The 16,229-nt window shown below is 43.5% G+C and overlaps 1 protein-coding gene across 4 annotated transcripts in view; it reads left to right on the top strand.

Annotated features, from left to right (window-relative positions):
• The window catches only part of LOC135506086 (sentrin-specific protease 6-like), a 35,426-nt gene that overhangs the window by 835 nt on the left and 18,362 nt on the right, over positions 1-16,229 (top strand). The window contains exons 2-7 of one of the 4 annotated variants that reach the window (XM_064925498.1): positions 5,502-5,595; positions 6,073-6,133; positions 6,633-6,748; positions 6,887-7,042; positions 14,833-14,912; positions 15,696-15,784. In XM_064925498.1, the coding sequence (XP_064781570.1) occupies positions 5,502-5,595; positions 6,073-6,133; positions 6,633-6,748; positions 6,887-7,042; positions 14,833-14,912; positions 15,696-15,784 (596 nt within the window). Of the gene's footprint in view, positions 1-5,501; positions 5,596-6,069; positions 6,134-6,632; positions 6,749-6,886; positions 7,043-14,832; positions 14,913-15,695; positions 15,785-16,229 lie in introns of all 4 variants that reach the window. The other 3 variants (XM_064925497.1, XM_064925499.1, XM_064925501.1) reach the window with 3 other exon arrangements.

The raw sequence follows: 16,229 nt of genomic DNA, 5'->3' as shown, positions 1-16,229 counted from the left end.
AGCTATTGTTGATGATAGCTAACTTGCCTGATTAACGTTGGCTATCAGACTAGCTTGTTAGCTGGCCACATATCGTAGGAAATTGGACACTAATTGACTGATACGTTTACGCAGTATTTTACAGGATTAACGTTAGTTAAATAAATATCGATAGCTTGCTGTGGCATGGGGTAAAGTTGTAACGTTACTGTACTTGCGAACGGTCAGACAGCAAGGCCTAGCTAGCTAACGTTAGTTACCTAATTGTTGACGGGCCTTCCTGTCAACTAGTATATACTTTTACAAGTAATTTTTTTATTTCATATATAGCGACATAGTTTCAACAGTGGACCAACGTATCGTTATTTTTATTAGTTGGTTAGCTAGCTACCTATAAACAATGTATTATTTCGGCTTTTTAAGGTAAAGCACAGCCAGGGCTCTTCATTTCAAACAGTACATAACAAAGTTAGTAGTTAACTAGTCTTGTGGTGTTTATGTAAATAGCCAGCAACCCAGGAAGGACAAAGCATATGCTTTATCTATATAACATGCATGTTTCTGCATTGTACATATGCAAACGTAACAGTAATGCAAAGTCAAATAAGCTAGTTAATTCACAAAAATAAGAAAGGGACTACTTCTGTAGCTAAGCACCATGCCAGTGTGGAATGTGGTGTCTCAGATTCAGTGTGTCCCACAGGGGTGGGGGAGTTGAGGCCTATTGCTCCATAGAACACAACTTCAAACAAGATGAACACATTTTAATATATGTTTTTGTATTAAAGGTGCTGCACAGTCATCCAATTTCCCAAGTAAAAATATCCTGTGAATGACCAAAACATCACCCATATTATTTGTATGCTATTAAAATGCACATAATTGAAGAAATCAAACATGTTCTCTCATCAGAACGTCTGAAAAAACAGTCTGGGTGGGGAGCTTATAATTCTGAGCTCACCTTGACTGACAGCTCTTTGAAACACTATTGTGGTCGTTGCCAGGTAACAGGGTAAACAATGGACCACATGTCATTGATGATCAGGTAAACAATGGGTCACATGTTATTCTGAGCCTACATAGTATGCATCAACCCATTTTCTCTGTAAAATGCTCTCATGGTCAACAGAGCTGATCATGGACTGTTGGATATCAGACAACAGCAGCAAAACACAATTGCATTGCTATTGTTTTGTAGCTAATTACGGAATACAGTTCACTGATACTTCTTTACAATAATTAGTAAAGCCTGAGTCACCTTGGAGACTTAGACATTAGAAAATGTACATGAAAACAGCTTACAATAAGTGCACTGGACAATTTATTTGTGCCTCTGCATTATAAGTGACAATATGTTCAGAATTGTACACATGACCAAAAGTATGTGGACACCTGCTCGTTGAACATCTCATTCCAATATCATGGGCATTAATATTGCGTTAGTCCCCCTTTGCTATAACAGCCTCCACTCTTCTGGGAAGGCTTTCTACTTGATGTTGCAACATTGCTGCGGGAACTTGCTTCTATTCAGCCACGAGCATTAGTGAGGTCGGGCGATTACTGATGTTGGGCGATTAGGCTTGGCTCGCAGTTGGTGTTTCATTACATCCCAAAGGTTTTTGATGGGGTTGAGGTCAGGGCTCTGTCCACGCCAGTTAAGTTCTTCCACCCTGATCTCGACAAACCATTTCTGTATGGACCTTGCTTTGTGCACGGGGCGTTGTCATGCTGAAACAGGAAAGGGCCTTCCCCAAACTGTTGCCACCAAGTTGGAAGCACAGAATTGTCTAGAATGTCATTGTATGCTATAGCGTTAAGTTTTCCCTTCACTGGGGCTGAGGGGCCTAACCTGAACCATGGAAAAACAGCCCCAGACCATTATTCATCCTCCACCAAACTTTACATTTGGCACTATGCATTGGGGCAAGTAGCGTTCTCCTGGCATCCACCAAACATAGATTTGTCCATCGGACTGCCAGATGGTGAAGCGTGATTCATCATTCCAGAGAACACATTTCCACTGCTCCAGTCTAATGCCGGTGAGCTTCACACCTCTTCAGTCGACACTTGGCATTGCGCGTGGTGATCTTAGACTTGTGTTCGGCCATGGAAACCCATTTCTTGAAGCTCCCGACGAACAGTTCTTATGCTGACTTTGCCTTCAGAGGCAGTTTGGAACTCAGTAGTGAGGGTTGCAACCGAGGATAGACAATTTTTACTCACTTCAGCACTCGGTGGCCCCGTTCTGTGGCCTACCACTGAGCTGTTGTTGCTCCTAGACATTTCCTCTTCACAATAACAGCACTTATAGTTGTTCTGGACAGCATCAGCAGGGCAGAAATTTTACGAACTGACTTGTTGGAAAGGTGGCATCCTATGACGGTGCCCCGTTGAAGTCACAGCTCTTCAGTAAGGCCATTCTACTGCCAATGTTTGTCAATAGTGATTGCATGGCTGTGTGCTCGATGTTATACACCTGTCAGGGTGTGGCAGAAATAGCCGAATCCACTAATTTGAAGGGGTTTCCACGTACTTGTGTAAATGTAGTGTATGTAATGATCAGACATATATTTGATAATTTACAGTAGGCCAGCATAGCCAAAATATTGATCAACATGAACTGAGAAATAATGGTGCGACATTTAACACCCCAAACATTTGAGCCAGAAGCCTAATACCCAACCGCAGGTCCCCATTGCTTCGTACAATTTGTACCAGCTGCAGTCATTTTTCATACTTGGGTCAAACTACTATGAACTGGTTTCATCCAAATATCATCCAGTTTGATGAAAAACCTGAACCTTTAATTGTAGACATGACCAATTAGGCTAAGTAATAGGCCTAAGTTATTCACTGCCTGTGCAATGTGCAGCAAGGACGTAGTTGATATGGGGACAGTTTATGCAACCCAAAGGCATGTTGACCAATGAAATTTACTGGATTAGCTTGGTTTACTTTTTTTCTCGCTATACTACGTTGCTAGCTTTATAGACCACATCCTGTGAGAGGGGTCAGCAGGGCTCTAAAGTGTGACTAAATATTTTATTTCGGGACCTCTGTGTGACAAGGAAAAAAATCTCCCAGATAATAATTGTTGTAATGATAAGGCTTCGCTGTACCTCTGTTTCCAAGTCCCTAGAGAAAAAAAGAGTGCAGATTCGATGCAGCAAAATATCTGTCTGACCCATATTAATGGTGCAACATTTTTCCTACTATGGAGTGGATTGCCCGGACCTTATTTTGCATTCATAAACCACATCCTGGGCCATTCTAAAACTGTTTGTGTGTTGTTTACACTTTGTTCAGTCATGGCTAGCTAGCTAACAACCTGGTAACTACCAGCATATCCAAACATTTTGGGGTGACAGAAAGGAAAAGGGACAGCTTCTTCAGGAGATCAATGAATGAATTACATCTCTCTTGCATGTTATCATTCATATCACCATTTGAGCTTTTCAAATGAACTCTTTACAGTGTTATTAGTTCCTAGCAGGGGTTGGAACCAAAATTATACTGTTTTTGACTGTGAAATATAGGCCCTCTGGGAAATTGCCACATCCCCAGCTTCACTACTTATCTTGCTGCTGTGCCAGATAGTGCTGATTTTAAATATTGGACATGTATTTTACTGCAGGGAGAATGATCAATGTAATAATAGCTCAGCTATGGAACACATTTTAAGTGCCTTAATGGTTTCATACAGGGTAAATCCATATGAATTCAATATCTTTTTGACAACATTCCTTTTGATTTAAATACAACTTTCCATACATGTTTCCACATGGAAGAAGTGGTCCGAAACATTCAGGAGATAGAGGTGCTCAAAGTTGACCCATTTTGCATACCAGACTGAGACTTCCATGTCTTCATCACTGGAAAAGATAAACGGTTTATTTTGATCATACAGAAACTCTGATTTATTTTGTAGCTTAGACCCTCGAAAGCTTAGAGGTTTTTGTGTTGTGCCCACCATCGGTTGAGACACAACATGCTATTGAATACAGGGTCGGTGTCAATTCAATCATATAAATATAATGCATAGAATGGACCCATCTCTTCAGACCACTGCAATGTAGCTGGTACACCACTGAAATTGAATTGAAATTGGAACTAATAATTACTACCACAAAGATAGTCGCCGGTCTACCCACCGTTGAATGACAACTTAAATGTTCATGTATATTCTAATATCTATATTTCTATAGGTTTCCATTGGAGGATTGACAGTATAATTTAAAACAACAGATATTCCCATTCAAGTCAACATTCTCTGATGTGTGGAACTCCAACCATGTTCGCCGGACCATTTTGAAAGTCTTACATTTAAAATTGTTTTCCCATTTTAGTACATTTATCAGCCAAAACAACATGACATCCACCCTGTATGACATCCACCCTGTATGACATCCACCCTGTATGACATCCACCCTGTATGACATCCACCCTGTATGAGTCTCAACCAATGGCGGGTACAACACAAAAACCTCAAACGCTTATAAAACAGGGTCTAAGCTACAACTTGTGCGAATGTAAAAAAAAAAAAAAAATAATAATAATTTAATTGACATTTAAGGTGAACATAAAAAAAAAAAAAATGGTATTTAACCCCCCAAGAAATTATAAAACAGATTGACAAACCTGTTTGTAAGCTTTTTAAATTATATCATTCTCAACTGTATTTCTTTTCCAGTGATGAAGACATAGATGTGGGATATGCAAAATAGGTCAACTTTGAGCAGCTTTAGCTCTTGAATGTTTTAGCATTAAGGTCCAAAAAGTAACTTAATGGGAAAATATGTATGGAAGGTTTTGTTCAAATCAAAAGGGATGGTATCAAAAAGGGATTGAATTGAAATGGATTTACCCTACAGAGGTCGAATGTCTTTCCTTATCCCCAGACATTGATACGGGGAGGCCTACAATTACGTGATTGCAAGAATGACAGGGTGACAACACCGAAAATAAAACACAACTTCTCAAAGCATCATTCATATTGCTTTTCATGAAAAAACCTTTAAAAAAGTGTTTTTATCCAAACTAGCTATTGTGATTCTCGTGAGATATTACAACTCCAAAATGTCTCATTTTCGAGCAGCATATTAAGAAGCCTCTAAGGCTGTTGCAAATGTTTGAGAGTCACCAGGAAATGAGTCTTGTGGGTCAGAGAGAGGGGGAGTAGCTCCTTGGTACCACCTGCTCTGTTCTCAGCTGCCAATGTGTCTCCTCTGCATACAGTGTTTTTGCAGGCATGAGTTGAGTTTTATTCATCAAAGAACATAGCAGGGATAGTCAGTGTTGACAACTTCACTTTAGACTGAGGCTTAACATCTGATTTATCTAATTAGATTTTAAGATCACACTTGAATCAGGTTGCTCTTTGATGATTTGAATTATACATATGGTGCTAATACAAGCAATGTTGAAATTATGAGTGAACTCCTGGAAGTACACATGACCATTTCAACTGATGCCTTTATTTGGCCTCGAATAACTGATGTGGGTTGTGCTTTATTATATTCAAGCTCTGGATAGATCACAGGCCAGGCGAGATGGAGGGTACAAGCAGAACTGGAGCTTTTCTCTTTCTGAAGGCAGTGAAGAGCAGAGGAGACACGAGTAAGCACTTCTCTCCCGGACCACATTTCAGCACTCAGCATCGCTGCACTGCATCAATTTGACCCCACTGTATCCACCAGACTAAGATAGACCCCAAGTCTCTCTCTCTTCTGTGAATTACTATTCCCACTTGAGAGCCTGCCTGCCTGTCAGCTCAATACACTGACATGCACGGCCACATGTACACACACACAGCATACAGAGCCATTGTGTTGAGATGGAAGTGTGTAGACTTTTGTTTTACACTAGAGCTACAACCTGACAGTGATGTTACTGTAAATCTGCAGTACATGTATCTCATAATCATGATGTTACATACATTATTGGATTATAAATACATTGTATGTATGTAATCCATTAACTGGTTAAGTACCCAGTATGTTTATCCAATGGTAAGGCCTAAGTGGACATAAAACCAAGGCATTATCTAAGCATTCTCTTCCACCCCTTTTCTTGCTCTTCTTTTCTCCTAAGCAGCACATCGGTGGTGACCATGGAGATGGACAGACCGCAGCACTCCTCCCCAGAGGGACAGAAGGTACTGTAGGCTAACTCCTCATCTAGCCCCCCTCCACACAACTCACATTTAGGTCATTGTTATTCTGCCCATCTTGCTCTCCTCTCACTATCTCTCTGCCAAAACGTGTCTGGCTATGCCATCCAGAGGACTCTGTATTTTTACCAACAAAATTGGTCCATTTTTATGCTGCTGCTGGTGAAAAGTTCATGTTGTGACATTTGATGCTTACAGCACTTGGTTATTATACACAGAACATTTAATCTGATGAACTTTATTGTGAATGTGATCTTACTTTAGGCTATTATAACAAAATCTTCAAAACATGTTTCTCTTGAACAGTGAACAAGGACATCAGATCAGTGCTGTTATTGTCATACTCTACAGGGGTGTATCCGTTTTTCATGCAGCATCACTGACATACAGAATTATCTATGTACTCTGCAGAAATGCCCTGCAACCTGCCATCAGATCCTGTGTTAATTACCTTCTCTACTCTCAATCTCTCTCCCCACACCAGTCCCCCGCTCTTAGGCATTTCTCTTCTGCAGATCCCCTAAAAACATATGAAAACAGGCCAAATACAAATAATCACATAGGGGCTCTAAACAAACCAGGAAGTGACAAGAGGCTAAGGTATGACATATTACTGTTGCAAGTATCTCTTCAGTTCAAGTTGGAATGTTTTGCTGACAACTGCAAATATTATAATGAACCATTACAACCTGTGTATAGCAAAAACCTAATGTCGTTCCTCTGCTTCCTCTACTACAGTGACCTCCCAAACATGGTAGCAACGACGTCACCGATGCCTAACAGAACTGACTATTTAATAGTCAGCCCAACACCATCTCAAGGAGTTGTTCTACAGGGGAGACCATTTCAACACACCCACAATGTTCCTGCTGCAATAAGGAAACCTGTCCAAAGGTATGAGTCCTCAATGAAGTCAGACTATGGTCGTACTGCATAACATAGCATTTAGAGCTAGCGAATGGTTTCATTTGACAAAATGCTTTTTTACTCAAAAGTAGTCGGAAGTGCTGTATCTCTAATCAGTCGAAGAGACATGTTACTCACTTTATTTAGGCGATCTGATCAATTCATTTTGGCGAATTGAAAACAGGTTTTTAGAAAAACGGATACCTTATTTCCATAAGTATCCAGACCCTTTGCTATGAGACTTGAAATTGATCTCCGGTGCATCCTGTTTCCATTGATCATTCTTGAGATGTTTCTAAAACTTGATTGGAGTCCACCTGTGGTAAATTCAATTGATTGGACATTATTTTGTAAAGGTATACACCTGTATATATAAGGTCCCACAGTTATCAGTGCATGTCAGAGCAACAACCAAGCCATGAGGTTGAATTAATTGTCCGCAGAGCTCCAAGACAGGATTGTGTCGAGGCACAGATATGGGGAAGGGTACCAAAACATTTCTGCAGCATTGAAGGTCCCCAAGAACACAGTGGCCTCCATCATTCTTAAATGTAAGAAGTTTGGAACCACCAAGACTCTTCCTAGACTCTGTCAGAATGACCAGAGTTCCTCTGTGGAGATTGGAGACTCCAGTGTCTTCCAGGACAACATCTCTGCAGCACTCCACCAATTTTTATTTTATTTAACTAGGCAAGTCAGTTAAGAACAAATTTTTATTTTCAATGACGGCCGAACGACAGATTTGTACCTTGTCAGCTCGGGGATTTGAACTTGCAACCTTCCGGTTACTAGTCCAACGCTCTAACCACTAGGCTACCCTGCCGCCCACCAAGCAAGCCTTTATGGTAGAGTGGCCAGATGGAAGCCATTCCTCAGAAGCCACTCAGACCATGAGAAACAAGATTCTCTGGTCTGATGAAACCAAGATTGAACTCTTTGGCCTGAATGCCAAGTGTCACGTCTGGAAGAAACCTGGCACCATCCATAAGTTGATGCATGGTGGTGGTAGCATCATGCTGTGGGTATGTTTGTCAGCGGCAGGGACAGAAAGACTAGTCCGGATCGAGGGGATGAAAACCTTCTCCAGAGCGCTCAGGACCTCCGACCGGGGCGACGGTTCACCTTCCAACAGGACATTGACCCTAAGCACACAGCCAGGAGAACACAGGAGTGGCTTCTGGACAAGTCTGAATGTCCAGGAGTGGCCACCCAGAGCCCAGACTTGAACCTGATCGAACATCTCTGGAGAGACCTTTAAATAGCTGTGCAGCGACACTCCCTATCAAACCTGACAGCTTGAGAGGATCTGCAGAGAAGAATGGGAGAAACTCTCCAAATACAGGTGTGCCAAGCACACCTAGTAGAATCATACCCAAGAAGACCCGAGGCTGTAGTCACTGACAAAGGTGCTTCAACAAAGTGATGAGTAAAGGGTGTGAATATTTATGGCAATGTTATATTTCAACTCAAATTTCAAATCAAATTTATTTATAAAGCCCTTCGTACATCAGCTGATATCTCAAAGTGCTGTACAGAAACCCAGCCTAAAACCCCAAACAACAAGCTATGCAGGTGTAGAAGTGTGTGTAGATTGATGGAGGGGGGAAAAAGATTTAGTCCATTTTAGAATAAGGCTGGAACGTAACAAATTGTGTAAAAGTCAAGGGGTCTGAATACTTGCGAATGCACTATATATATATGTGTATGTCATGGGATGTATAGACATTATGGACAGTGTGGATAGAATATATATAGTATATCTGAAGAATACGTGGATAGAATATATATAGTATATCTGAAGAATACGTGGATAGAATATGTACAGCAATAGTTAAATAGGATGGGCCTTGACTAGAATACAGTTTATACATATGAAGTGGATTAAACAGTGTGTTAACATTGTTAAAGTGACCAGTGTTCCATGACTGTGTACGTAGGGAAAATACCTAGTCAGATGTGCAGGGTAGATTAACTGGGTGGTGGCTGGCTAATGACAGTGACTAAAGTTCAGGGCAGGGTACCGGCTAGTGTTGACTATTTAACAGTCTGATGGCCTTGAGATAGAAGCTGTTTGTCAGTCTCCGGGTCCCAGCTTTGGTTCACCTGTACTGACCTTGCCATCTCGAAAGTAGCATGGTGAACAGGCCACGGCCCGGATGGCTGAGGTCCTTGTTGATTTTCTTGACCTTCCTGTTACACCGGGTGCTGTAGATATTCTGGAGGGCAGGCAGTGTGGCCCTGGTGATGTTGGGCAGACCACACCACCATCTGGAGAGCCCTGCGGTTGCATTCGGTGCAGTTGGTGAAAAAGCCCGACCGGATGCTCTCAATGGTGCATCTTTAGAAGTTAGTAAGGGGCCAAGCCAAATGTCCAACCAACCTCTGCTGTCTCCTGAAGTCCACGATCAGCTCCTTGGTTTTGTTTAAATTGAGGGAGAGGTTATTTTCCTGGTATCACTCCGCCAGGGCCCTCACCTACTCCCTGTAGGCTGTCTCCGTCGTGCTTGATAATCAGGCCTACCACTGTTGCTGTCTGCAACTTGATGATTGAGTTGGAGGTGTGCGTGGCCATGCAGTCATGGATGTACAGGACGGGCCTGATCACGCACCCTTGTGGGGCCCCTGTGTTGAGGATCAGTGTAGTGGAGGTGTTGTTGCCTGCCTTTACCACGTGGGGGCATCCCGTCAGGAAGTCCAGGACCCAGTTGCACAGGGCGGAGTTCAGATCCAGGGCCCCAAGCTTAATGATGAGCTTGGAGGGTACTATGTATTGTGTGACCCAAGTCTGTGCCACATTGTTTAGTTTGAGCACCACTACGTTGGCAAGACCAAAAAAACAACAGGAAATATGTTGTTTAATGTGAGAGGTCAGGATTTTGAAAGTTGTTTAGTGTACACCCGGCTTTTGGCAATACACTCTACCAGGATCCACTTCAACACACCCTCCCCCAAGTGGCAGCACCAACCAGGTTACAGACCAGGTAGCTAGGCATAAGACCCCTAGACATAACGAGTCAGGTTACAGACCATGTAGCTAGGCCTAAGACCCCTTGACATACATAACGAGTTTGATTACAGACCATGTAGCTAGGCCTAAGACCCCTTGACATACATAACAAGTCAGGTTACAGACCATGTAGCTAGGCCTAAGACCCCTAGACATAACGAGTCAGGTTACAGACCAGGTAGCTAGGCCCAAGACCCCTAGACATACGTAACAAGTCAGGTTACAGACCATGTAGCTAGGCCCAAGACCCCTAGACATACATAACGAGTCAGGTTACAGACCATGTAGCTAGGCCCAAGACCCCTAGACATACGTAACAAGTCAGGTTACAGACCATGTAGCTAGGCCCAAGACCCCTAGACATACGTAACGAGTCAGGTTACAGACCATGTAGCTAGGCCTAAGACCCCTAGACATACATAACGCGTCAGGTTACAGACCATGTAGCTAGGCATAAGACCCCTAGACATACATAACGAGTCAGGTTACAGACCATGTAGCTAGGCCTAAGACCCCTAGACATAACGAGTCAGGTTACAGACCATGTAGCTAGGCATAAGACCCCTAGACATACATAACGAGTCAGGTTACAGACCATGTAGCTAGGCATAAGACCCCTAGACATACATAACGAGTCAGGTTACAGACCATGTAGCTAGGCATAAGACCCCTAGACATACATAACGAGTCAGGTTACAGACCATGTAGCTAGGCCCAAGACCCCTAGACATAACGAGTCAGGTTACAGACCATGTAGCTAGGCATAAGACCCCTAGACATACATAACGAGTCAGGTTACAGACCATGTAGCTAGGCATAAGACCCCTAGACATACATAACGAGTCAGGTTACAGACCATGTAGCTAGGCCCAAGACCCCTAGACATAACGAGTCAGGTTACAGACCATGTAGCTAGGCATAAGACCCCTAGACATACATAACGAGTCAGGTTACAGACCATGTAGCTAGGCCCAAGACCCCTAGACATAACGAGTCAGGTTACAGACCATGTAGCTAGGCCTAAGACCCCTAGACATACATAACAAGTCAGGTTACAGACCATGTAGCTAGGCATAAGACCCCTGGACATATATAACGAGTCAGGTTACAGACCATGTAGCTAGGCCCAAGACCCCTAGACATACATAACGAGTCAGGTTACAGACCAGGTAGCTAGGCATAAGACCCCTAGACATAACGAGTCAGGTTACAGACCATGTAGCTAGGCCCAAGACCCCTAGACATACATAACAAGTCAGGTTACAGACCATGTAGCTAGGCCTAAGACCCCTAGACATATGTAACAAGTCAGGTTACAGACCATGTAGCTAGGCATAAGACCCCTAGACATACATAACGAGTCAGGTTACAGACCATGTAGCTAGGCCCAAGACCCCTAGACATACATAACAAGTCAGGTTACAGACCAGGTAGCTAGGCATAAGACCCCTAGACATGCATAACAACTCAGGTTACAGACCAGGTAGCTAGGCATAAGACCCCTAGACATAACGAGTCAGGTTACAGACCATGTAGCTAGGCCTAAGACCCCTAGACATACGTAACAAGTCAGGTTACAGACCATTTAGCTAGGCCTAAGACCCCTAGACATACGTAACAAGTCAGGTTACAGACCATGTAGCTAGGCCTAAGACCCCTAGACATACATAACGAGTCAGGTTACAGACCAGGTAGCTAGGCCTAAGACCCCTAGACATACGTAACAAGTCAGGTTACAGACCATGTAGCTAGGCCTAAGACCCCTAGACATACGTAACAAGTCAGGTTACAGACCATGTAGCTAGGCCCAAGACCCCTAGACATACATAACGAGTCAGGTTACAGACCATGTAGCTAGGCCTAAGACCCCTAGACATACATAACGAGTCAGGTTACAGACCAGGTAGCTAGGCCTAAGACCCCTAGACGTAACAAGTCAGGTTACAGACCATGTAGCTAGGCCTAAGATCCCTAGACATACGTAACAAGTCAGGTTACAGACCATGTAGCTAGGCCTAAGACCCCTAGACATAACGAGTCAGGTTACAGACCAGGTAGCTAGGCCTAAGACCCCTAGACGTAACAAGTCAGGTTACAGACCATGTAGCTAGGCCTAAGATCCCTAGACATACGTAACAAGTCAGGTTACAGACCATGTAGCTAGGCCTAAGACCCCTAGACATAACGAGTCAGGTTACAGACCAGGTAGCTAGGCCTAAGACCCCTAGACATAATGAGTCAGGTTACAGACCATGTAGCTAGGCCTAAGACCCCTAGACATAACGAGTCAGGTTACAGACCATGTAGCTAGGCCTAAGACCCCTAGACATAACGAGTCAGGTTACAGACCAGGTAGCTAGGCATAAGACCCCTAGACATACATAACAAGTCAGGTTACAGACCATGTAGCTAGGCCTAAGACCCCTAGACATACATAGCGAGTCAGGTTACAGACCATGTAGCTAGGCATAAGACCCCTAGACATACATAACGAGTCAGGTTACAGACCAGGTAGCTAGGCATAAGACCCCTAGACATACATAACAAGTCAGGTTACAGACCAGGTAGCTAGGCATAAGACCCCTAGACATACATAACAAGTCAGGTTACAGACCAGGTAGCTAGGCCTAAGACCCCTAGACATACATAACAAGTCAGGTTACAGACCATGTAGCTAGGCCTAAGACCCCTAGACATACATAGCGAGTCAGGTTACAGACCATGTAGCTAGGCATAAGACCCCTAGACATACATAACGAGTCAGGTTACAGACCAGTTAGCTAGGCCTAAGACCCCTAGACATACATAACAAGTCAGGTTACAGACCATGTAGCTAGGCCTAAGACCCCTAGACATACATAACGAGTCAGGTTACAGACCAGGTAGCTAGGCCTAAGACCCCTAGACATACATAACGAGTCAGGTTACAGACCATGTAGCTAGGCATAAGACCCCTAGACATACATAACGAGTCAGGTTACAGACCAGTTAGCTAGGCCTAAGACCCCTAGACATACATAACGAGTCAGGTTACAGACCATGTAGCTAGGCCTAAGACCCCTAGACATACATAACGAGTCAGGTTACAGACCATGTAGCTAGGCCTAAGACCCCTAGACATACATAACGAGTCAGGTTACAGACAATGTAGCTAGGCATAAGACCCCTAGACATACATAACGAGTCAGGTTACAGACCATGTAGCTAGGCCTAAGACCCCTAGACATAATGAGTCAGGTTACAGACCATGTAGCTAGGCCTAAGACCCCTAGACATAATGAGTCAGGTTACAGACCATGTAGCTAGGCCTAAGACCCCTAGACATAATGAGTCAGGTTACAGACCATGTAGCTAGGCCTAAGACCCCTAGACATAATGAGTGCAGCAAAATCAGTCTGTTTGTTATTGGTTTTGTAACAGCAAGACTAGACTTGCTCTCTTCATGTTCCTTTCTAAAGCAACCATGACCTAAAGGAAAACCTAAAGGAAAGGGAAGACATTGCACCCTGTATATGCTTAGCCATGCTTTGTGCTGTAATACAATGTAGTGATCTGAACTTTGTCCTGTTCCAACATTGTATTTTGTTCCATCTCATGCTGTAGTCAAAGCAGTGGTGCCTGCGGCCATGTGCGTTTATACTAACTAGCTACCTTAATTACCTGCATCCATCCACCTTTGTGCGTTTATACTAACTAGCTACCTTAATTACCTGCATCCATCCACCTTTGTGCGTTTATACTAACTAGCTACCTTAATTACCTGCATCCATCACCTTTGTGCGTTTATACTAACTAGCTACCTTAATTACCTGCATCCATCCACCTTTGTGCGTTTATACTAACTAGCTACCTTAATTACCTGCATCCACCACCTTTGTGCGTTTATACTAACTAGCTACCTTAATTACCTGCATCCATCCACCTTTGTGCGTTTATACTAACTAGCTACCTTAACCTGCATCCATCCACCTTTGTGTGTTTATACTAAATAGCTACCTTAACCTGCATCCATCCACCTTTGTGCGTTTATACTAACTAGCTACCTTAATAACCTGCATCCATCCACCTTTGTGTGTTTATACTAAATAGCTACCTTAACCTGCATCCATCCACCTTTGTGCATTTATACTAACTAGCTACCTTAATTACCTGCATCCATCCACCTTTGTGCGTTTATACTAACTAGCTACCTTAATTACCTGCATCCATCCACCTTTGTGCGTTTATACTAAATAGCTACCTTAACCTGCATCCATCCACCTTTGTGCGTTTATACTAAATAGCTACCTTAACCTGCATCCATCCACCTTTGTGCGTTTATACTAACTTGCTACCTTAATAACCTGCATCCATCCACCTTTGTGTGTTTATACTAAATAGCTACCGTAACCTGCATCCATCCACCTTTGTGCGTTTATACTAACTAGCTACCTTAACCTGCATCCATCCACCTTTGTGTGTTTATACTAAATAGCTACCTTAACCTGCATCCATCCACCTTTGTGTGTTTATACTAAATAGCTACCTTAACCTGCATCCATCCACCTTTGTGCGTTTATACTAACTAGCTACCTTAATAACCTGCATCCATCCACCCCACGTGTTGTTTCATCATATTAGATAATTTCCCCCTCCAATCTCTCCAATTGCATAACTTGTTTATCTCCAAATTTGAGTTATTGATTTGTTTACCTCGTTATGCTTGTTGACAAGAAAACAAAAGGCTTTGTTTTGAATGACTTCTGACCAGACTGTGCCATTGTTCCCTCAGAAGAGACTACAGCACCACTCAACAGCAGATCCAAGCAGCAGAAGTAGAGAGTATCATCCTCACCTGTCCAGAGAGCCCAGGTAAAATGAGACACGCACTGCCATTACATTCACTGTACTGATACAATAACAGCAGCATGTTATATGTGGAGGCAGTGTACTACTAAGACCGTGTGGGTAAATGCTGCTTTCAGGATGTGATGTGGGACAGTAAGTGGTGGTGGGGGATGGAGGACGGTGTGTGCAGTCTCAAACCATGGTTTCCTATGTGGACACAGTGTGCTGTATGAAGATGGTGCGGTTAAAGGGTACTATCAGGATGTAATGTGGGACTTGGTACTAGGTGGTAGAGGGAATAGTGGACGGTGTCTTGCTGGGAAGTCTGTCTCTAGCAGTGAAATCCTTTGTTGAGTGGTGCCTGGAGGGCAGTAGATCTGGGCTGAGCCTCCTGTCTGTCTGCCTAAGAGGGATTGCATCAGGCCTCGCAGATGAATCCGCCTGCAAAGCTCCTCTGAGTGGAAGGAGTGAGAGCGAGTGAGTCTGGCTGCCACAGATGAGCATGGAGAGGACAGTAGCACACACAGGCAGTCAGGCTAGTAAAGCACACTGTGGCCCAGCCAGCTGACTCCGGCACAGACAAATATGATAGTATACAGTAATGATGATGATCACCTGGTGCTGCAAGGTGACCTTGAAACACTGGAAAACTGCACCTATGTGAAACTTCCAAGGCCAACTTTCTCCAGTATATTTTTTTGTTTGTCTTGAAGATGAGGCTGGTTCTCAACACGATCAGTCGTTGCTGCATACTGTACATGACAGATGACTGTTTCCTTTCCATGTTGTCTTTTATTCCCTTTTAAGCCAACGACAACGTGAACATCAAAGAGCACAGTCTGAGACCCTTGCTGGAGGGCTGTTGTAGCTTTCCCTCGCAGGTTCAGAGAGTGGAGGTAAGAGCAGTATGAACTCACGTCGTCATCTGGGTCCGTATTCATAAAACATCTTGTTGTATGAGTGCTGATCTAGAATCAGTTTAGCCTTTTACACCATAATGGATATGTTTATATGGACATGGGTGACCTGATTCTAGGTCAGCACTCCTACTCTGAGACGCTTTATGGATATGCCAGGTCCTGAAGTTAAAAAGGACCTGTGCTTGCTGGGCGAGTCTCGGATCATCTACTGGTTAGAGTTTACCATTATGGAGCCTTTTCTATGAAGACTGTGACCGTGCTGGACTGTGGTTACTGCTACTCCCCTCTGAGCCTTTCTCTCTCGCTCTCTGATCTCCCCTCTGGGCCTCGCTCTTTGATCTCTGATCTCCCGTCTGGGCCTCGCACTCTGTTCTCCCCTCTGGCCTCTCTCTCTCTCTCTCTCACGCTCTCTGATCTCCCC

The sequence above is a fragment of the Oncorhynchus masou genome, chromosome 19 (genome assembly GCF_036934945.1).
Source record: "Oncorhynchus masou masou isolate Uvic2021 chromosome 19, UVic_Omas_1.1, whole genome shotgun sequence".
NCBI lineage: Eukaryota > Metazoa > Chordata > Actinopteri > Salmoniformes > Salmonidae > Oncorhynchus > Oncorhynchus masou.
This window is presented reverse-complemented; position numbering and strand designations above follow the sequence as displayed.